Consider the following 22314-nt stretch of genomic DNA (forward strand, 5'->3'; position numbering starts at 1 on the left):
CGCATTGATTAAGAACAGGGATGATCCAGATATAATAGTTTTAAAGGGAGAAGTCGATTCTAGAAAGAGTCTAGGAATAAAGGTTATTTTTAGTTATTAGCTATGAAAGGGAGTTAAAGTTTTCATTGCTGTTTGTTTGTCTGTTATTACAAAAACTACACTGTGGATTACCATGACAGCGAAAGGATGTAGTGGGAGGAACCCATACAATATTGGTATGGACAATGGCACTGGTTAGTTAACAGATAGTCAAAGAAGCAGTATCTGAGAAGATCCATGATCCAAAATATCAGTGGCCCTCCTTAAACTCTGCAACAGAACCTGTAATCAAACCTCTGCAGGTTTATAGAGCAAAATTGCTTCCGGTTCTCGGACTGCTGAGAAGGTGGAGAGGAATGAATGTCGTCAGAAGCACCCGACGTTGGACTGAAAGAATTTATTCATCTTCAACTCAGATCTTTCTGTCACGGCTCGGTTTCAGTCAAACAAGCAGAAGGATGTTTTATACTAATGATGCATTGGCGGTGTACACAGCACGCCCGTCAACTGCTGGATTTAATGGACTAACCTAGTCTCTTATAGTTGGGGGGTTTCCTGTAGATGTTGGTTTCTTCAGAAGCTGAAAACACAAACACATGGAGCGTTAGTGGCATCAAGATAAACGAAATAGGGAACGAGAGGAGAGGAGAGGAGAGGAGAGGGGAGGAGAGAAGGGGAGGGGAGGGGAGGGGAGAGGAGAGGAGGGAAGGGGAGGAGAGGAGGGAAGGGAAGGGAAGGGAAGGGAAGGGGAGGGAAGGGGAGGAGAGGAGAGGAGAGGAGAGGAGGGGAGGGGAGAGGAGAGGAGAGGAGAGGAGAGAAGGGGAGGAGAGGAGAGGAGGGGAGGAGAGGAGAGGAGGGAAGGGAAGGGAAGGGAAGGGAAGGGAAGGGAAGGGAAGGGAAGGGAAGGGAAGGGAAGGGGAGGAGAGGAGAGGAGAGGAGAGGAGAGGAAATCTGGATTTCCATCCCTTCCCGACAAATTAGTTGCATACATTTATAGTCTTCTTGACCATAAAGCTGACAGCACAGGTAATAAACTGTTGTAGCAGAGGCGGTGCCGTGCATCCAGAGGACCTGATCGACGTGCAGAGCGGATGATTAATACTCATTCACTGGCTTATTGCTGGAAGGAGCAGCAGATGGCTCAGGAATAAAGCAGCGGAAGGAGAGGAGTTAAAGGGTGGAGTGAGGACTGGATGGAGAGGCAGAGGAAAAGATAAAGGGACGGGAACGAAAAAAATAGAAACGACAGGAGCGTGTGGCGCCTTGCAGCTCTGGTTTGGAAGAAAATTCTATATATTCATTCAGCTTTGGGTGTCGGAACACCACGTTACGTAAAATAACATTTAAAAGAAGTTACAACAGCAAGAACATGAAGCAGAAAACATTGAAATACTTTCAAACACAGCAGAGCATGCCACCAATCCTCCCAGCGTTGGAGGTTTGACTCCCAGCAGACCGACCACGCTAAATTTGAACACACTCATGATACCGTGAAGCACTCTGGATAAAAGCCTCCACCAAATACATTCTGTTCCTCGTTGTAAAAACGTAAGGGGAGTGCTGTCGCAGGGCTGGCAAGGAGAAAGAAGGGAACATGCAGTGAGAAATGGAGCGAGAGCAGGAGGAAGGAATGATGAGGAGGGAAAGCAAACGTAAAGCGAAGGCAACAGGGACAGAGCGAAACGTTCAGGGAGCGGAGGAGCGTCGACCTGATGAGGTGGAAGGTTGTTGGGATGTTCACACGAAACAGAATTAGATGTTAGATTAAAGCTCAGATGCAACAAAAGCTCTAGGAAGAAACTCAGGAAGAAGGGATAACTACTTTATAGATGTTCAGACCTCATCAAAATAAGTCAGAAACCTTAGATCTATCACAATCAGGCTCATATGAAGCTCACAGGTAACATACTACATATGTATTCAGTTTAAAAAGGAAAATATATTCAAATTGTACTTATATACTACGAGGAGAAGCAAAAAAACGTCACATTTAATAACTTTTAACCAACAAAAAACAATTCAGAAATCTGAAAAAAGACGATGAACTTATTAGTCGATTCTTTTTCTTGCAATTAATGACAAACAGATCCGGTTCACTTTGGTTGTTTGGTTTGAGAAGCAAGTGTGAATCTGGGATCAGGATGAGGCTCTTGTTTAGGCAGGTAGTCAAATTATAGCAATACAAAGGATTTGGATAATATAAGTACATGTAAGTATTCGGATGGGGGGTTTCGTTTCGCTGTTAAATGGGGAAACTCAAGTTAGTACCAGCGTGACGGATGACGGCCTACCTGGCACATGGAAATGCTTGGGGGCTTGGAGGGTGGTGGTGGTGTCGGGGGTGGAACACCTGGGCTCTGGCTGAGAGTAATATGGTGAACTCCTGCCACTCTCACTGCCTGCCGTCATCGCAGCCAATCACAGCGAGAGAAACCAAAGCATGAGGCACAGAATGGCCCACATTTCCCCGAACAGAAACGACAGACTCATAAGCTGATGAAACACGTACATATATATACGTGAGCATGTATGTTTGAGTGTTCTGGGACTCCAAACATGGACGTAACTCCCTGCCGAGCCGCGTAGAGCGAGTACTTCTTGCCAGACCTCATACTTTCTATTCATGTACGTGTAAGTGTGCATCTTCGGTTGAGTGGGCGCATTACCGGGGAGATAATAATGCAGAGGGGACCCTCCGAGGCGACTGTGTGCAGGAGAGTCAGTGAAGGCAGAGCTGGAGGAGCGCCTCGTTCTCAACTCCACGCCGTCCAGAACATCCTGGAGAGAGAGAGGGAGAGAGCCACGCCATCTCAGGGTGTTTCCATTTACTCAATGGAGTTAATTAAACTACACAAAGCTCCATTAAAAACCCAACTGTAATCACTTTGAGAGCAGCATTATGCAGTATTCTTTTTTGATAACGAGAAACGTGATGAAGAATTTGTATTTCCCTGACTGAGACCTGACCGCACAGATGTCATTAAACTCTTCAATTAAAATCTCAACATGAAATACAAAGTCAAGACTATATTTAAAAAAAGTAAAACATTTTAACTTTGTAAAGGCAGTGACAAAGAAAGTCAATTTACACATTTCCTTCAAAATGTATAGGCTGATAATATTTGCCGACATGAGTATTTCAAAGAAAAATTTTCTTAAGTTCTACACATTTGGTTATATATATGTCTCTGTTTGTAAATGTAAACGACTGTAAAATCAATCAATCAATCGATTGATCGATTAACTGGAGAATTCCAAGTTACATAACTGATCTGGAAGTCCCACGTTCCCTGGTTACACCAACACCCTTCCCTGCTCTTTGTTTGACATGTGACATGGTCCATGTTTTCCATACAGCTACATTAACCTTCTGCTCTAATTCAAGTCAAATATACCTGAGTCATTAGTCAAGGCAGTAAAACTACTGGGAGGAATACTTACATGAGAGTATGGTGACAAGGAGCCCAATGACTGGATCAGAGGGAGAATAAAAGAGTAGGTGAGAGTTATGGTCCACTTTATTATTGATTGTGAATATGTGTGTGTCGGTGCGAGTGTGTGTGTGTGTGTGTGTGTGTGTGTGTGTGTGTGTGCGAGTGTGTGCGAGTGTGTGTGTGTGTGTGTGTGTGTGTGTGTGTGTGTGTGTGTGTGTGTGTGTGTACCTGTCCACAGCTATATCGTTCCAGAGTGTTGTCAGAGAGGTGTGTCTGGTCGGACTGATAAGGGATGATGTCAGGCCGCTGGATGTCATACATGGCTTTGACCCTGGGCAGAGCCGCCAGCTGCTTATAGTCCAGAACATGACTGTCGGCTTTTGACTGTGTGTGCGTTTGTGTGTGCGTTTGTGTGTGTGTGTGTGTGTGTGTGTGTGTGTGTGTGTGTGAGAGAGAGAGAGAGAGAGAGAGAGAGAGAGAGAGAGAGAGAGAGAGAGAGAGAGAGAGAGGGAGGCAGTAAATGGAAACTGAGTCATAAATAGTAAAGTGGACATAAATAGCAATTCAGAAAGAACGATAAAAGAAAAAGAATCACACAGAGGCGGGCGTACAGATGTATAGCATTAGAAAATACAATTCAACACCAATTTACTTTAAGTCGGACACAATGAAAAAACATTTCATCAGCTTTAAAGAGCAGTAAACACCTCAGTGTGAAGTGAGAGACAATAAAGAAAGTCTATTCAGAGACAGACAGACTGAAGAGCCAGGGACTGCGAGCGTCTGTCTCCATCGGTTATATGTGACTGACGGCCCTGACAGTGACAGCGAAGGGCATCACTCGGTTTTGAAAAAGTGCTGTATAAATAAAGTTGTATTATTTATTTTTGTTATCACCACAGCGGCAGTTACTCACGCAGATAAGGCGGTGAGGAGATCCGAGCAGAGGGGAGGAGGCCGTGGGGGAAATGGAGGCGGTCTCAGACGTACGTCTCAGCTATCGGAGCAAAAACAAGAGTCAAAACCAGCCTGAGGTCAAAGTAAAGTCAGATTAGACACAAGAGGTAGTTCTAGAACATGTAATTAAAAGGTACAGAAATGATAATTGTAACATTATCCACAATGTAACACATATCTCTACATATGACATTGTATTGATAAAGAAGTTTACATGTGATTGAGGCCTGAAAACTAATAAAATTGAGTATTTGTCCATAAAAAAATCTGAAAGTTCTGTTGACTTGTGAATTTATGGGGTTAAACCACTTCTACGGAAATGCATTTGTTATTTAAAAATAACTGATTAACACAACTGGCTTTAATTATACTAATACTAATACATGCTTCTCCAGGTATTTCGATAACTCAAACTGGCTTCAGATAAGGTTTGGCATTAGTTGAGGTGAACAATTTTGATAGTGAAAGTAAAGAGCGTACATTATTTTGAAACCACATTGGATTAATTGCATTTTAATGTCAGGGAATCAAATAAAATCCTTTCTTGATAGAAATTGAAAAGTTTTCGAAAGCACTTCATAGAAAGACTTAAAAAGATTTTCTAAACATTACTACATTTATAGGGAATTACTATCTTATAGAGAACAATGTGGTGTAGGTTGTAAAACGAGGACGTTAAATATGAGGCACAGAGAGAGAAGAGGAGAATCACACAGGAAGGAAACAGAGAGAGGGAGGGAGCAGGAGGCTGGAGGTATTTTGAGTATCGCTCACCCTCAGTTTTCTCTCCAGCCGAGCTGCTTCTTTACACATGGGGTGCCAAACCTCTGAACCTGTACATAAACACACAAACAAATACACAAGTTTAGCTCAGTTACATTTGTTTTGTGTATGTGGGCTGCAGCCATACAGTTTCATGTGATCCTAGGAGAGTAAAATGGCCTTTCTCTAGTGCATCATCATCAATCAACACCACACACACACACACATATACACACACACACACACACACACACACACACACACACACACAGCTGAAGCTCTGTGGAGGAGCTTTGTCTGGTCTGAGGACAGAGGATCAAAGACTCCTGGTCTCCCCACACATAAACAAGAACAGAGGACTATTTAGCTGCAGCGTGGTTTTGCTCAGCTTAATATCGGTTAGTCCAGCATTAGTAAATGAAATATCTCCAGCATCTATTGGACCCATTGCCATGACATTTTGTTCAGACACTCACGGTCACTGAAGAATAAATCCTACCGACTTTTATGATCCCCAAACTTTTCCTCCAGTGCCAAGAGAACTAATGACTTCTTCCTCTTTTGATGCCAAATGACATATAATGACTCACATGAAAAATCTGCACCGGGTCATCATGAGCGAGAGAGACAAAGAGATAGGAAGGACAAAGAAGTAAGAGTAGGCAAACCACATAACTACAATACAGCCAGAAAAAAGATCTTAACGGTATTAGCATTTAAGAAGGTTTTACTGTCCAGAATAAACAATGCAGAAAAAATGTGCATTGGTGTTTATATTTGATGTGAAATAACATATATTCTTAATTAAAATCAGTCTTTTAAATTCACGGGATTTGTATTTTCACAGATGAAATATTAAGTTATACGGAAACTTTTATTCTGCTGAAAAATGTTGTGAAAAATATGTGCATTTATGTTTATGTTTCAAAACGTACGTTTGTTGTATTATGTTATGTTTGTATCATTATGTTTGGTTAATTTGTATTTTCTTGTTATTAATAGTTATTGATAATAAAGTTTCTGATCCATATCGGTCGGGCTTTAATGTACAATATTACAGATTAAATCTTTTTTTGCACATCTTTACCTCAGTCTATGCACGAACATCTGAAAAACCGAACCACAGCTTGAGTAACAATGCACCTTAACAGTGACATTCAGAAAAGTATTTCTGTATTTCACTGACTTGAAGTGAACTGAACGAGAACAAGAGCAAGAGACCCAAAGATAAAGGAAGGAGAAGTCTTCCTGAGAAGAGAGAAAGACGAGGAGGAACAGAGAAAAAGAACAAAGCAAAGGAAGTGAAAGAATGATGGAGGGAGCTAAGTACTCGATAAAGCAGAAGAGGAGAGGGGATGAATGACGGTTATTACAGCAGATCATATTCATGACAATAAACCACTAATGTCAGGATGTTTGTTGTGGATGTGATAGCGATAATGACGGCAACACTCACACACACAAACACACACTCACAAACAGACACACACACACGTGCGCTGACTCTGTATCATTTGCTCCGGCCTCAGGGCACTGCAGGACTCAGTTAGCTGATCATGACTCTAATATACAACCACTATCAACATCATATATCTGACCTGGACACAAACAAACACACCCACACACACACACAAACTACATAAACGCATAAGCAACCGAGCACAGAGGCAAGAGGAAGCAGGAAACGCGCACGCAACAACCCACACTCTCTCTCTCACACACTCCCACACACAAAATCGATACTGTGGACAGAAGCCATGCGTGGTGATTCAGTGCACCCCCGTCCCACCCACGCTGCTGCACTCGGCTGCTGAACAGATGTACGGCCTTGGACTCGGGATCCGGTGTCTCCTGGCTGAGGAGAATCTAAATTGTGCAGCGACCAAGGATTCAGATGGAAAACACAGAGCTGTGATCAGTTGTGATACAAATGGAATCTTGCTTAAGTCGCACATGCAGAGGAAAAACAGTTTCTGGAGAGAAGCCTGAGCAGTCTTTCATTTTTTTCTCCTTGTCTTCACTTTATGCAAACTGGGGTTAGTGGGTTGCCCAAACCGGACGCCTTATCTTGACCATCGATATTCAAAAGAGGGGATGAAGGCTGCCAGTGTAAATCTACAGGAAGCAATTTGGACATTAGTGCTCATGCTATCTGAAATTCTAATGTTATAAAGGGGAAGATATTTATGCTTATCTGCATAGAATTATGCTGCCGTCTGAAGTGAATCCCCAGAAATGTCAATTTAATTCTGACGATTCAGATATAGTGAGTCTGTCGATTTTTTAATTCCGTGGCTGTAAGAGCTGGGGTCAAGTTGAGTGAATCATTGAAGAATGTTTCAATGCAATGCAATGCTGCTTCTACTTGGAGATTTGATTCAGACCAAAACAAAATCCTCTTTGGCAATTAGACAGATATGCAACATGACAGAGAGTTTTTCAGTCCAGCAAATTAAACAAAAATTCAAATTAAGCACCAAGTAAAAGCTCTTCTGAATAATGAAACAGACATTTTGTAAATCTGAAAATGTCTGAAATCAGTAGTTAATTAAAGTATTAGTCAATCTGAAAAACATTACATAAACACAAGAGTGGATAGACTTAACAAGTCTCATGAATTATGTCTTAAGAAAAATACATATTTTCTTATTTGCTAGTCTCATTTCTTGAAATGTTATATATATTTTTACAAGACATCATTTGTGGCTCTGTAGACTTGTACTGGGCAAAAAGAGACACAGGAGATTAATAATTTAAAAAAAAAAAGTTGCAGTCCTGACATAGGACTCATGTCAGCCAATCAAATGGTGTTTAAACAAACACTCAGGCCAATCAAATTACGTTAATGCAAAGGAGGAGGCAGTGGTGAACCTGGTGTGTGTGTTCATCTGGTTGTGGATTCTGTTTCCTGTATCAATATCTAGCATGGCCCATTAGCACGACAGCCAGTTATATATTGAGTGGAGAGGGGGCCCCCCCGAGAGCGGCTGATTACGTTAGCCCACAGAAATGACAGATTTGAAATGAGTGACCTGGAGATGATCTACCTCCGCACTGAGGTAATCAAACTTTCCACACATACGTTTTCATTGATTACTTCATCTTAAGAACAGATATTGAGATGAAGCGTCCATGAACGGTTCATAAAATAGTTTCCCGCTCACGTCAACGACACACGCACACACATGCACGCCACTTCGTATTCCAGACATGCATCATGAGATTGATTGCAAGAGTGTGTGTGTGTGCGTGCGTCGTTTGTGTACACGTGTGTATGTGTGAGCGTGTGAGCCGTAATTGAGTGTGTCTCACGAGGGTGATTGCTTAGCCCTCCTACATGTCTGAAGTCATCAAAAGGAGGGAATGTAACCTTGGGGCAACTCACTGGAGCTCAGCACACACAAACACACACACCGAACACACACCTTCATTGATAAGCAGACACACAAATGCAAAAACATGCATCCACGCAAATGCACAGACAACGACGCTTACATGTATTTCCATGCTAACATTACAATGCACACACAAGCGCGCACACACAGAGACCTTCAAGTACAATATGCAAATGGCTCGGTTTACTGGTGGCCGTGAGCACAGCAGCAGAATGTCAATGAAGTGAACCCGGAGGTGTCGACCTGTGTGGCGACTGTGGGAGGATGTGTGTGTCAAATACACATGACGGTACAGTAGCTCCACATTCAACCTGAATTCAGCTCGGTCAGGAAAAGTTATCTGTGTTAAACAAAATGCATTTTTACACTTAAAGTTTCTGGCACTGTTAATACTTTAGTGGTAAAGGTATGGATTTCTTCTCCAGTTTTACCTTTTTTTTAAAAGGAATTTACAGTTTATACTCTATTGAGGTCTATCTACACGACCACATCTCCTAAGGTCTGACCTTGTGTTTCATATGTTCTAATTTGCATTAAAAGTATGTGTCGAGGAAGTAGATCCGGATACCATCTTGCACCGTTGGAGCAAGAGTAGCAATGGGGACGAAGGGATGAAGGTAGCGAGGTCCTGCCGATTCACACAGTCAACCGATAATAAGTGAGTCCCAGCTGTCAATCATGATGTAACATCCTGTTTTCATATCATCAAAAAACCAATTAAACCAAACTTTGAAGGAATTTAGTCCTTTTTAGTTTGGGTCATGTCCCATCTGCTAACATGGAGGAGGCACGATTTATGACCTATATTGTAGCCAGCCAACAGGGGGCAATTAAGACTCTTTCACCTCACTTTTGGGGAGCTGTCATGTTGTCCAACTTTATATACAGTTTATGGTTTTAGACCGAAAATATACATTTAAATGTAAAGTTAGGGCGATGGGTAATTAATATATATGGCTGATATCATAGTACATTTCTTCCGAAACCAAATTCCTCTCACAAAATTAAGATTGCCCTGAAATGCAAATTAAAATTTCAAAACGCAATGGAAAGTAGGAAAACACAACGGCATCAACTTGTAACAGATAACGATGAACATGATTATCGCTTGTTTGGGTGATTCAAAGTCAAAACCTATGAGGACGCAAGTTTGTCCTGCAGCTTCAGCAGTGTCCTCACATGCGCCTGCTTTTCAATCCATGAGTGAGCTTATTAACTTTAATTACTTGAATCTAATTTGTAAAAGAGAAAACAATTTAAACCTCTGGCAGTCGGCCATTCATTCAGATTAATTCTGTCAGCGGCGGCGCAGAATAATGGACACAGCAGCCGAGGCCAAGCTGGAGAGGTAATTGACTTCAACCTTTGTGTGTCTCAGGAAAACATCGGCTGGGGGAAGGTGTGTGTGTGTCTGTTGTGTGTTACGTGTGTCTTTGTCGCAAAATGTAGTAACAAGTGTTATATGTGCGATCAATAACCTACACAAGGGTTCTTTGTTAAAAGCAGCCATTTATCAGGCGGCTGTATCCTACTTCTGTCTGACTTGCCTTTTCTTTGGGTCCCACACACACACACACCCACACACAAACACACACACACACACTCGGGCCATCTGGGTACTTGCAGGGAACAGCTAATTCAATAGACGCTACGATTCTATTTTTATGCCCGCTCGCTGTAGAGAGGCAGAAGTACTTTTGTACGGTCACAGATATTTATTCACGAAACTAATAACACATCCTATCACTTTCATACATGGTGTTTCATTTCACCTGTGAGGTACATTTCCTCTCCTTCCAAGAACATCATGTGACAGCGCGCACACCTGGCACAGCTGGGGTGGTAGTGCTTCCCTCCAGCCTGGAGGAGAGAGAGCGAGAGAGGGGGAGGGAAGAAGAAATAAGCCAGGAAAGAAGAAATAAATAAGCCAGAGAGAAGCAAAAGCAGGTGACACAAATGAGGGAGTGAGAACCGAGTGGCGATAAGACATGGAGGAAAACAATGAGGAGTGAAGAATGTGCAGAGAGGCGATAAGAAATGAATAGACGAGTGGAGATGGAAGTGTTTTCCAAAGCTGCCTCGTCACCAGTCAACACTTGAGTCATTTGAAGAGGCGCAGCTGTGTTTTCTGTAGCTTTTTATGGACACACACACACATACACACACACACAATTTTTCACACAAAAATTCATAGTCGTTCTTGCTCATGCTCCCAGCTCTCACACACACACCTTTACATAAGATGCACAAACACACTCACCTCCAGCACTCTGCCGCTGATGTACCTGTTACAGCCCTCGCACCGGATCCCAAACTGTGAGTGGTAATCAGCCTCGCAGTAAGGAATCCCATCCCTACACAGAGAAAACAGTTCTCAGGTTAAATGAATCCCACCTGACTTCCTGCCTTTGTTCCACTTTTTTTGTTTTTTTTGGATACAAACAGAGGACGTGGACATGTGTGAATACCTGTACACAGACTGTACAGATGGGGGATCAAGACACCTACTTGCTGATGTACTCTCCAGTGAGCGCACAGCCACATGTCCGGCATTTAAAGCAACTGACGTGCCACTGTCTCTCCAGAGCCAGCAGGGACTGACCCTGTCTGATCTCCTCGCCACAGCCGGCGCAGTCTGGACGAGAGGAGAGGAGAGACGAGGACGAGAGAATGAGAGGAGGAGAGGAGAAGAGAAGAGGAGAAGAGAGGAGAAACAGAAAATGCAGCAATGAGAAAACAAACAGGAGAGAAAAGAGCAGCTTCCGCAAATGTTCATTCACCGTCCTTCCTGTTGTGTTTTCCTCTCATCAATTCTACTTTCCCTCTCTTCCTCATCCCTCTCTCCTGACATTATGGTCCCACTGTCTTCACCAGATGGAGCTAACAGAACCAGGCCACACAAATACCTGGAGCAACAGGCCACCTTCTGGTTGTGTGTGTATATACGTGTGTGTTTGTGTGGGTGTGTTTTTGCAAAGTTCAGCAGGTGGAAGGCACAAGTCTATTGTGGTGTTTTCGCCTGTGTTGGGTAACAGCACAGATCAATATGAGCCAGATGAGTCATAAAGAAGTGTAATTTCTATATCTGCATCTAAACCAATTGGCCAGATTATGAATTATTGGGTAAATTAGATGAAGAAGAATCAAGGAATGATTTTTTTTGTTTCATCTTAGCCTAAATGTACAAAAAGGAGGATATCAGATGACATTTAGGCTGAAGACATGGTGTGAATGATGCTGTTTTGAATGGCGGGGCTTGTGGACACTTGGATGACAGCACAGGAGACGTATGGAGACATTTTATGTTATTTTCCGTTGTTTTCTTTTGTACGTTTGAAGAATCGATCACCATTTACTTCAATTGTCTTGGATTTCGCTGCAACACTGTTTACCCCTGAAACTCACCCGACCCTCCATCGCCTCAGTGGTGAGTAGATAATGAGTGAATATTCATTTCTGGGTGGGCTGTCCCTTTAAGTATAATCCTGTTAGTATTTTTGCATATGTTTGTGAGGCATGCAGTGATGGAGTGTTTGTTTTCTTACAGCTGGGCCCGTGGACCTTGACGGGCTTGTCGCTGCCCAGAGAGTGCGAGCACTGCTGACACACACACTTCTTCCCGCAGAAGGTCACCCTGTCGCCGATTGGGAACGGGCTCCTGAGAACAAAGAGCACATTTTAAGCGTGGTCATGCAGATACGGCCCTGTAGGAATTCAAGTTAAAGGGTCACTTGACCAAAATCTCTATCTCACAGCCGATAAGTCATTTGTGTGACACATTTTTATTGCACCGTGCTGACTCAGCAGTTCTTTCGAGATGCATGAGACTAATTTGCAATCTCAGTGGAGTGTGTTGATATCATAGGAGTGGGTACACACAGGGGATCTCCGTCCAAAAACTCAGCAAACGAAAACCTAATGATCTTTACATCTAAAACCCTGAGCGGTCGTTAGCCTGTTACATATTGACTTCACAGACTTCCACCAGTCACGTTTATCAAGTCAGCTGCAGTCAACTGAACTGGAGCCAATATAGATTTATGTGATATATGATGATTAAAGAGGGAGCTGCCAACAGTAGAGAAGTATATCTTCCATATTAAGTGTGTCAATAAAGAATATTGTTAAATCTCTTCTTCCTGGTCCAGAGACCTTTACCAGTATGAGTAACCCAATTGGCAACAACAACTTTATTTTAATGAGTGTGAATACAGACCCAGCAGTTACACTATAGTCTTCCTGTTTCTTTATTATCCTTCATCTTCCATATGCTTTTCCATCGCAATTTGGGGGTTTCGGTCCTTCATTCAGCACATGACTGCAATCATTTACTTTTTCAAACTATCAATATTCAGCTTTTTCTGTAATTTCTGGATTTTATAACAGTTGTTTCTAGAGTAGCGATGTCACAAAAGGACCTGGTGACATCATCACATGCATTTGAACTGCATTCACACTGCATTTTCATCAGGAAAGGCTTAATGTAGTTAACACTGGTGATCTGAGGATGTGGAGTTTGAAAGAGGCAAGTTGCATTATGGGTAGAATCCAGGGCAACAAGACACAGGAAGGCTGCTTCATTTTTGATTACTCCTCTTTTTTAATCGGTCTCCTACCAGCCCACGAGATGTTTAAGTGGTATATTGATTAAGTTAAGACTGAATTAAGATTCCAATATAAAGCACTGTATTTTCCTGTGTAATTAAAGTAGCTCTCTGGGCCTGAACAAATGTGACACTCTCCTGACTTGACTTGCTGCCTGTTTCTCCCCATCCTTCAGTTTTTAATATCAGTAAAACACTGTGATAAACCTGCTAAAAGCATGAATCAATAAACTTACAGTGACTGACAGTGGGATTTTGTGGCCGACAGCAATCGTGCATCATTTAGTTTCAATTGTAAAGAGCCACCTGTGCTGCGTGTGAACAGACTTTCAAAGTCTGTGATCCACAATATGTGTTATTCTACAAGAATCTCAAATGCTGCTGCTTTTTTTATGATTACAGGTTAGAGATGGAAAACTTTTTGGACCCCTGAGGACAATACATTGACCTAAATGGTGGTATAATGTTATCTGTGCGGTGAAAGAAATATCATAATTGCCCTCACCATTTTATCTTTAAAATTTTAATTTACAACATGACATTATAGGTCCGGTTGGACAATAGTTTTACTTACAATGATGTAACTTTTTGATGAACTGCCAAATTTATTCGTCCACCCTTCTATTTCAGGACTTTTTAAATCTGACGTTAATGCAACTACACACTCAGACACATTTCCCTCACCTGCAGATGCTGCAGACGAAGCAGTGCGGGTGGTACGTCCTCCCCAGAGCAGACACCACCTCTCCAGTGATGTACGTGTCACAGCTGTCACACTGGGTCCCGTGGAGCCGCTGGTAGTCCTCGGTGCAGATGTATTCTCCGGAGTGGTGGAAGAAACCTGAGTGCACCAAGTCACAGCTGCACACTAGAGGGAAGGAGGGGAAGACATATGAGGAACTGACTGGGGCCCCAGCTGATCAAGAGCTCCAACAGTTTCGTGAGAATCCCCTTATATTCTATGATCGACTACTTTTGACAACAACAACACAATGGTCACACAACACAACCCCCTTTCCAGACCATGTGCAAATATATCTTTCTGCAAAAAGCTTTGTAATTTTAGAGGTTCGGTTGAAGACCATCATGTATCAAGTGTTTCTTTGGTGGGCCAGTCAACTTGAGGGGCCCTTTTGTCTGGGCTCCCCAAAGTCCTCTGAAACAATCCTTACTATTACATATGATTACAACTCAAGTTTATACAATATATTGTGAAACTTGAGTTGTCAGTCTGCTGTCCTGTCACGAACACCAGTATTAATCCACTTAACACAAAGTTTCACCTTCTGGATTGAGGGTAGTTAGAAAACATGGTTGGTGTGTGTGTGTGTGTGTGTGTGTGTGTGTGTATGTGTGTGTGCATGTGCGTGCGTGCGTGTGTGTGTGTGGAAGGGGTGGGGCTGTGGAGAGCGCAATCTGTTGTCCCGTCTGACCTCTAAAGGGTTAATACTATAATCTTTGGGGATTAGACCAGTAACCATCTAATCTGTTAATTTATACATTATGTTATGGTTCCCATCCATACAACTATATATACATACACAGTATGATATGGATTAAAGATCATAGCTGTTTTATCTGAGCATGTTTACACACTATGAAATTTAATGTGTGTCTATGGAGGCTGTTGTTTGATACATGTCCAGGTGAAGAGACTCCTGAGTCCTGAGTGCACACGGATGCACACACTGTGTTAACTACACTGTATATACTGAGCGCGTGATGGATGGCTTTTATTCAGCAGATTCAAAGTCTCTCAGGCAAATGATTGCTTCTGCCCCAGCTGAAGTGAGGGTGAGGAGGCCTCTGCTGAGCTCGGTGGTTATAGGCACTTTAAAAGGAGATGAGCGATGATTTGCTTCAGCTGTCGGGGGGGGGCAGGAGGTTCCTCTTCCCTCCCATCAGTTGCGTTTTTCCAAAATGTGCCACAGTGTGCGACATATGGTGATGACCACAACTATGGGAAAATCCTCTTATGATGCCAACACTGCAATGATTTCTATCACATTAAGTTCCAGAAATGAATCGAATCACTGACGCCATGTTTTACCCACTCAGCTCCAAACCAGTCAAAACATGACTGGCACTGGGATGTGATCTGCGGTGTACAGGCCCAGTCAGTGCAGGTATGAACTGCAGAGTGGTACCATGATACAACCTGTGTGTGTGTGTGTGTGTGTGTGTGTGTGTGTGTGTGTGTGTGTGTGTGTGTGTGTGTGTGTGTGTGTGTGTGTGTGTGCTGTGGGTTAGATGTCTGAAAGGCAGACAACGGATCAAGATATCTGACAATGAACTGAATGTCTGGCCCCTAATTAAGCTAATGGCTCTAAACCAAGTGGAGTGAATGGATCTGATCCGAGTGTGTGTGTTAAGTGTCTCAGACACACAGACACACACACACAGACACACACACACACAGGTGCTATTTAGCAATAGAGAATACAATAAATAACATAAAGTATATATATAACACTTAGATATATGCTAGAGGGCAAAGGTGTTGATTTCACTTCACCAGAGTGAAGTCGGTTATTGCACTTAGACTGGAAAATTGTGGGAAGCTAAAATAGCAGCACAGATAAATGTAGCTTCATAGCAATAATATAGTAAGAAACACACAAATAAGGCACCACACTAGAGAGCCGCTGACCCAGGCAAGCCGACGTTCCCATATTAACATGATGCCTCTGCTCACTGCACATTTTATCATTGTAATTACTAAAGTAAGTAACAAATCCCCCCATAGCAAAAAGCCCCATGATAAACAGTACATGATAAACAGAGCAGGCAGAGAACCAAGGCCAGGTGACTTTTTCTGTACAGCTCCTTTCAACAGAGTGGCAAATCAAAATGTTTTACATGAGGCATAAAAAGGAAGGACCAAATAAAAAGACACATAAATATGATTTGAAAGAATAAAACATTTGCTATAATTTGTTATTAAAGAACTCTTAAAAAAACTACAGAACAGCTACAGTGATGTGCAATATATTAACATAATTACAAGGTAGCGGCAAACAGAAAGGTTTTAGTTCAGCTGGAGAACATCTCTGCCCAGGGAGCCTTTGTAAAGGTCGGAGAACTGGTGGGATTGGTTGGATTCACGTTCTCGGTCTTTGTGAGGACTCGGGCAGCTTCTCTGAATCAGCAGCTACTGGCTGATTGACTCGTGGAGAGACCTGTGAAGGCAGCTGCAGCTGTCGAGCCTGCTTGAGATGAACCCATGAGAAAGGTTTTCCTATATCATGCTTACACGTAAGCCTGAGTGGCTGGTTTTCTCTTAACCATCATTTTACTCTGATTTCAAACCAGACAACTAAACAAACAGGTCCTGCAGAATCCTTACCTATTTGAACTGGTGGTTTTTCACCTATGACACAGATCAGACGTAGTTTTGATGTGATTTCCCAACACAGACATAATGCTTATGTCCATCCTTATAGTTGATAGTTTAATTATCTTCTCATAATTTAGTTGGCTTGAAGAAGATAAATCCTTTTTCATACGACAAAATCTGAAACCTGATAAATACTTTTTTTTTTTTCTGTCTATGATCTTCAAAGTGCATGTTTGAATCATTGTCAGTCTGCCTGAGACTAAAGCTGTTCACAGAGGGGTATAATAAATATTTGACATGTATCATATGATCTTCTGGGTATAAAAAAATCCAACAAATCAACAATTCATTTTAAAAACTTGTGCTGTTTGTCAGCAGGATGCACAAAATCTACAGAGCAGATTTCCACAAAACTTGGTCAAGGGACATTTTTCAATTTATTTAACATTGCCCAAAAATATATATTTTTTTTTACATTATTACTAATTTCCTATCGAGTCATTTCGGGATCTTGTTGAAAAAAACTGGCATATTTAGGGGACTTAAATATGTAATTGTTTGGAGTTTGATCCGATAGAAATCTGGATTTAGTAGATCTTAATGTAGTTTGATCAGGGCCTTAACAGAGGTGTAAGCTCTACTGAGTATGGTGTCATTCAGATAACAGTGTCTATGTTGTGAGTCTTTTAACCAGCTATGACAACATCATATATGCAAACCAGCAAACAGTACACAATCTCGCTTTTAAGTGTCTCTGTCTCAAACTAACACGGTCACACTTGAGGATGGTATAGCCGGGTCATTTCACACCCTGCTGATAGCGTTCACACGTTCATCTCTGAGTGGGAAACTATTAAGATGTGGAGGAGAACAGGAAAGAGAGGGAGCTGTCCAGACCTGGCCTCTCTACAGGGACCTCTGGGATGTTCGGACTTAAATTCACAGGCCAAATTTAAAATAACTGTCCCTTAGAGACCTTACGATCCTTGTATGGGTATTTACATGCTTTAATTTCCATCTGAGTCATTTTCCATATTTGGATTTTAATAACACAGACCATAAAGTAGGCTAAACTTTAATATAGTTTTTCTATACTTTGCTTCTCCCTGGTGAACTTCTGTACTTAAAACTGGTGTTCTTTTGTTGGTCTAGTCTTATTAGCCATAATCACTGCTTGGCTCTAGGGATGTCAATGTCAGCTGTTCTTTTAATCCATCACTTTCATCCAGATTAAAATATCTCAGTTTGATTGCCATGAAATTCACAGTCCACAGAGGATGATGCCTTAATATTTGGGCGCCACCATGAAGTTCAAATTTGTGGTTTGAACTGAAATATCTCAACTGAGGAATGGATGGCCATTAAATTTGATAGAGACAATCAGGATCCTCAGGATGAATGGGTGATCGTTGATGGTATGATGGATGTATGGACATCAACAGTCCAATGCTTTGGGCTAAAGAGCTGCACAAGTAAGGACATTCTAATTATCTGATTTAGCATAAGCATTCTCGCAATCTAAATTAATTAGACAGCATACTAACATGCTGGAGTGCAGCTTCAAACAGCATGGTTTAAGAGTCTGATGAGTGGGACTCAGGGGGCACAGCAGGTCATCCACTTACCAGATGGTTGGTGGTACGATTCCCAGTTTGCATGTTGAAGTGTCCTTGAGCAATACACTGAGCCCCGAAATTGCCTGCCACTGTGCCGACAATGTGTGAATAAAAAAACACCATAATGGCGTTGTTAGAATGTGTGTGTGTGTGTGAGCGGGTGATTGTGACTTGAACTGTTAAGCATTTTAAAGGAACAAGTAAAGCTCTAGATAAATGTAGTCCATTAACAAGTGCTTTTATATGACATTGATAATAACTTTAAACTTATAAAGTTCTCATCAAGAACTGTACAGAGGCTTTTTCTTTAGGACAAGAAGTACATGGAGAGTGATTTACCCCAAAATGTCGGGGGTTATTCCCACAACCCACTTCCACAAATGATAGACCGGCCCGTAATATATGTAAGAACATGAAGTCATACGATCCGATCAAAACTGCTCTTAAAACCATTTGACCTGTCAAGAACTTCACTAAATGCAAAGTCAACAAGATTTGTCTCCAACCATAAATTAATTTCATTAAACTGAAGATTTCATGTCACGGATTTACAGTGTAATTACAATAGAAGGAGCAGAAAATGTCAGAGCGGAGAATCTCTGAATATAAAAGAGGAGTTGTCTTCCTGCCAACATCCATTACTCCTCCCGGTCCCGTGACAGCTCAGTCCCTTGTGGGACAAATCTTCCCGCAGCCACTTGAACTCACCGTCTTAAGCTTAATGTTAAAATAGGAGAGAATTGTCACTTTCTGTGACCTCAAGCGTGACCTTCTCACCCTCACGTGACCTCCCCCTGACCTTCCCTGGCCCCATCTGTTGTCCCGAACTCTGAGGAATTTCTACATTTGGTGTCTGCTCTATTCTGCTGATAAGGCGGAAACCCAGACGGCTCCTGTGCAGACACAGCAGATATAGTATAACCAGCCACAACAAGATCATCAGTGATTATCTATTATCAAGATGTGTTTAATATTCTTGTATTAAAGTGAATTCAGCCTCTTGTGTGTAAATCACAGGTGATTTCCTCTTGTAGATAGTAGATACGGTGGTAGACTGTGTTTTTATGAGCATGTGCGACCTTTCAGAGAGTCAGGCTCCACGCTGTCTTTCTGTGCGGTTCAGCCAGACACCAGCGAGACGGCTGCAGTGACCACACAGGGATCCTCAGGGCAACTGAGGGGACCTCCGACTTCTACGACTTATTATTCTCACCGGACAGAATATGAAACATCAAAGAAAATTTCCCGGGAATTAGTTCAAGCCACTTCACATTCACATATGAAGTTTAAGGATGGAGAAAAACTGCTCAGTCATAAACTGGAGTCTGCAGCTGCCACTGATAATGTTATTAGTCCCATCTGTGCTGCTCCCGCCCTCAAAATGTCTGTAATAAAGTCGATAAATCTGATAAACGGCAACGAATCAGAGAGCTGTGGTCCTTTTACAGAGGAGCAAAGAAAGAGAGATCAGGCAAATCCATGATAAGAGAGACCTTGTCTTGTTCTTTAAATTTAAGGCTTTCGCACATTAGACATGGATTGGATAATAATTTACACGCCATTCATATTTTTCTAACCTTTTCAGTCAATGCTGAAGCTTTCACAGCAAAAACGGAATTTCCCAGAGCGATATTTTTTATTTTTTCAGCCCAAGCTCGATGTACAAATCTAACCCCTTCATTCCAGTCTTTTCTCTCTTCTTCACTTTTTGCTCCATCAGTTTAATTCTCAACCAGTTTAATTCTCCACCAGACTCTCTACTTTCCCTTCCTGCTGCACGTCAGGGTGCAGGTTCAGCCGCGGTTTACCGGAGGAAGTGAAGTATTTAAATACTTTTCAACTGTGAACATTGATTTGTAGCCTACTTGATGGAAGTGCTTGATGCCTGGACACAAATGCATAAACACACACAGTTGGCAGAAAGACAGCAGCTAATGATTCTTTTGTTCACTGCCAGCGGCTGAAGCAAAGGGTCAGGGGGGGTGAAGAAAGACATAAGCGCAGGAAGAACAGATTTAAGAAAGAGTGATATAAATGAAGATAGATGGCTGAAAACTCCTGGAGGCCTGACACACACACACACACACACACACACACACACACACACACACACACACACACACACACAGAGACACACACTCGGTGGCTGTCTCCATCTCATCCTCCTGATTTAGCTTCCAGAGACACAGTAAAAACAAACATGCAGATAGAAGAACACCACTTGTGAAAATGCTCATGAAAAGACACACACAAAAGGAAAGTGCTCCACAGCCGAGCTGATGCAGAAGCTGCTGCTGCACAGTTTGTCCTTGAAGTCTCTTCAGAAGAAACTGCCAGTTCATCCGTGACTGCCTGTATGGCTAATGCTGATAACACACACACACACACACACGCACACACACAAACACACACACTGCTCAACCGATTTCCATGAAGGTTTGTGGATGGGTGGAGCAAGGTCCAGGGAAGAACCCATCAGAGATAAGGAGACTGATAGGTATGTGTGTGTGCGAATTTGGTGCAGATCCAATAAAATTCTGGATCTAGTGAATTTACATGTGGTTCCATAAGGGGATTGTTGGTCTTTGGGGGAGGTATGTTCCTCGATTAAGGCCCTTATGGGATCAGGCCTCACAGTCAACCTATGTTAGGTGAAGGTGAAGCATCGGTTGTACAATCCATCCAAATGTATTAGAAAATGATCCCAAAAAAGTTTTTAAAATTAGTTTTTGGATAGAACAATAGACTCACAGCATTTTATTGCAAGATGGCTCGTGACACGTGTTGATGCACCGTGCGAATCAGACGTTTTGAAGCGTTTGTCCTATTTTTCCAGCCGTGACCGAAGTGGTTCTATTGCAGAAGAGACACTGTAAGGTCATGGATGATGTACATGGCTCAATTTCCAGGGTGGAAAAAAAAAAAAGACGAGAGAGGAGAGAAGAGGGGAAGGATTATGTTAGACACGAGGCTGAGTGGAGGCAGGGAGAAAAGAGAAGAAAAGCAAGATGGGAGTCAGGGGACAGATTAGAGGAAGCTGAAGAGAGAGAGAGCATCATGTGTGAGGAGAGAGGGAAGCAGACAGCAAAGTGAGGGGATGAGGATGTGGAGGAAGAGGAGGAGAGACAGGGGGACCCGGGGGATGTATCAATGAGGCTATCGATCTGTCCGTCCAGCACACGTCTGCCGTCCTGTCACTGTCTTCCCCTCATTTATTCGCATCATCAACATGGGATGGATTTCCTTGCTGTGGCTTCTCGGCATTTGCATGAGTGTGAACAGGATGGACGCAGGCAGCAAGGGGCTGAGGGACAGGGGGGGGGGATAGAATGAGAAGTGTAACCAGCCAATATTCTAACGGAGGGATTACACTGGTTCAATTCTGTGACACGTTATGGATTTTGGCCACAATGTTAACACAGATAGAAAATTGGTTTTTTTAATTGTGAGGCATAAGGGTTCGTCCATCAAACTGATGAGAAACGACTACGAACGAGCAGATACATGAAGCTGAAAATCCCAAAACCGACATTATTCACTTTGGAATGAAGTTGAATTTATAAAGATCCTCCATATTTTATGAGATTTTTATGAGCGCAGAAAGATATTATTTACAGAGCTGCTTTTCTCTTTGTCTTCTGAGTGGTCAGCCTTGTTGAAAATGAAATTGCCACGCCTTTCTGCATTTTATTCTTATTGCTCTGAAAGGAAACAACGTTATTGAGACGTTCCGTGAAAAACCACAACAGTCAAACTTATGGGGACGCTACAGTTTGAAAAGTCAGTGTGGTTCATCCTCTGGGGACTGAAGCTGATATCTTTGGATCAAAATTCGTTAAAATCCTCAAAGTTCATGTATGAATCATAACCATATCGATGGATGTTCATTATATGTTTTAGGCCACAAGTAAATCTTACTTTTCTGTCCAGTACGTTTCAAACTGCAGTTTTCTGTTTGAAGCTTCGGCCCACGAGAGAAAATTTACCAAGCTTGACATGAAACCGACAGGCGTTTTGTTTTTGTGTCCGAACCCAAAAACAAACCCCATGTTTTCCCCAATTACAGTCATGTGCAGTGTAAAAGTAAACAGCCAAGCCAACGTGATCAAGCCTGATCCAAACCCGACCTGATGGGCTCGGGGCGAGCTGCCATCTTAGCTATCGACCTCA

At 42.3% G+C, this 22314-nt stretch overlaps 1 protein-coding gene across 1 annotated transcript in view; it reads right to left on the reverse strand.

Annotated features, from left to right (window-relative positions):
• Positions 1-22314, reverse strand: part of LOC128457094 (actin-binding LIM protein 3) — a 39470-nt gene that overhangs the window by 11998 nt on the left and 5158 nt on the right. The window contains exons 3-14 of the mRNA XM_053441618.1: positions 13876-14059; positions 12133-12245; positions 11096-11222; positions 10848-10941; positions 10360-10447; positions 5205-5263; positions 4390-4470; positions 3702-3857; positions 3481-3510; positions 2706-2817; positions 2331-2438; positions 569-619 (exon numbers count right to left, since the gene is read on the reverse strand). Coding sequence (XP_053297593.1) covers positions 569-619; positions 2331-2438; positions 2706-2817; positions 3481-3510; positions 3702-3857; positions 4390-4470; positions 5205-5263; positions 10360-10447; positions 10848-10941; positions 11096-11222; positions 12133-12245; positions 13876-14059 — 1203 coding nt within the window. The remainder of the gene's footprint in view (positions 1-568; positions 620-2330; positions 2439-2705; positions 2818-3480; positions 3511-3701; positions 3858-4389; positions 4471-5204; positions 5264-10359; positions 10448-10847; positions 10942-11095; positions 11223-12132; positions 12246-13875; positions 14060-22314) is intronic.

The sequence above is a fragment of the Pleuronectes platessa genome, chromosome 15, assembly GCF_947347685.1.
Source record: "Pleuronectes platessa chromosome 15, fPlePla1.1, whole genome shotgun sequence".
Lineage (NCBI taxonomy): Eukaryota > Metazoa > Chordata > Actinopteri > Pleuronectiformes > Pleuronectidae > Pleuronectes > Pleuronectes platessa.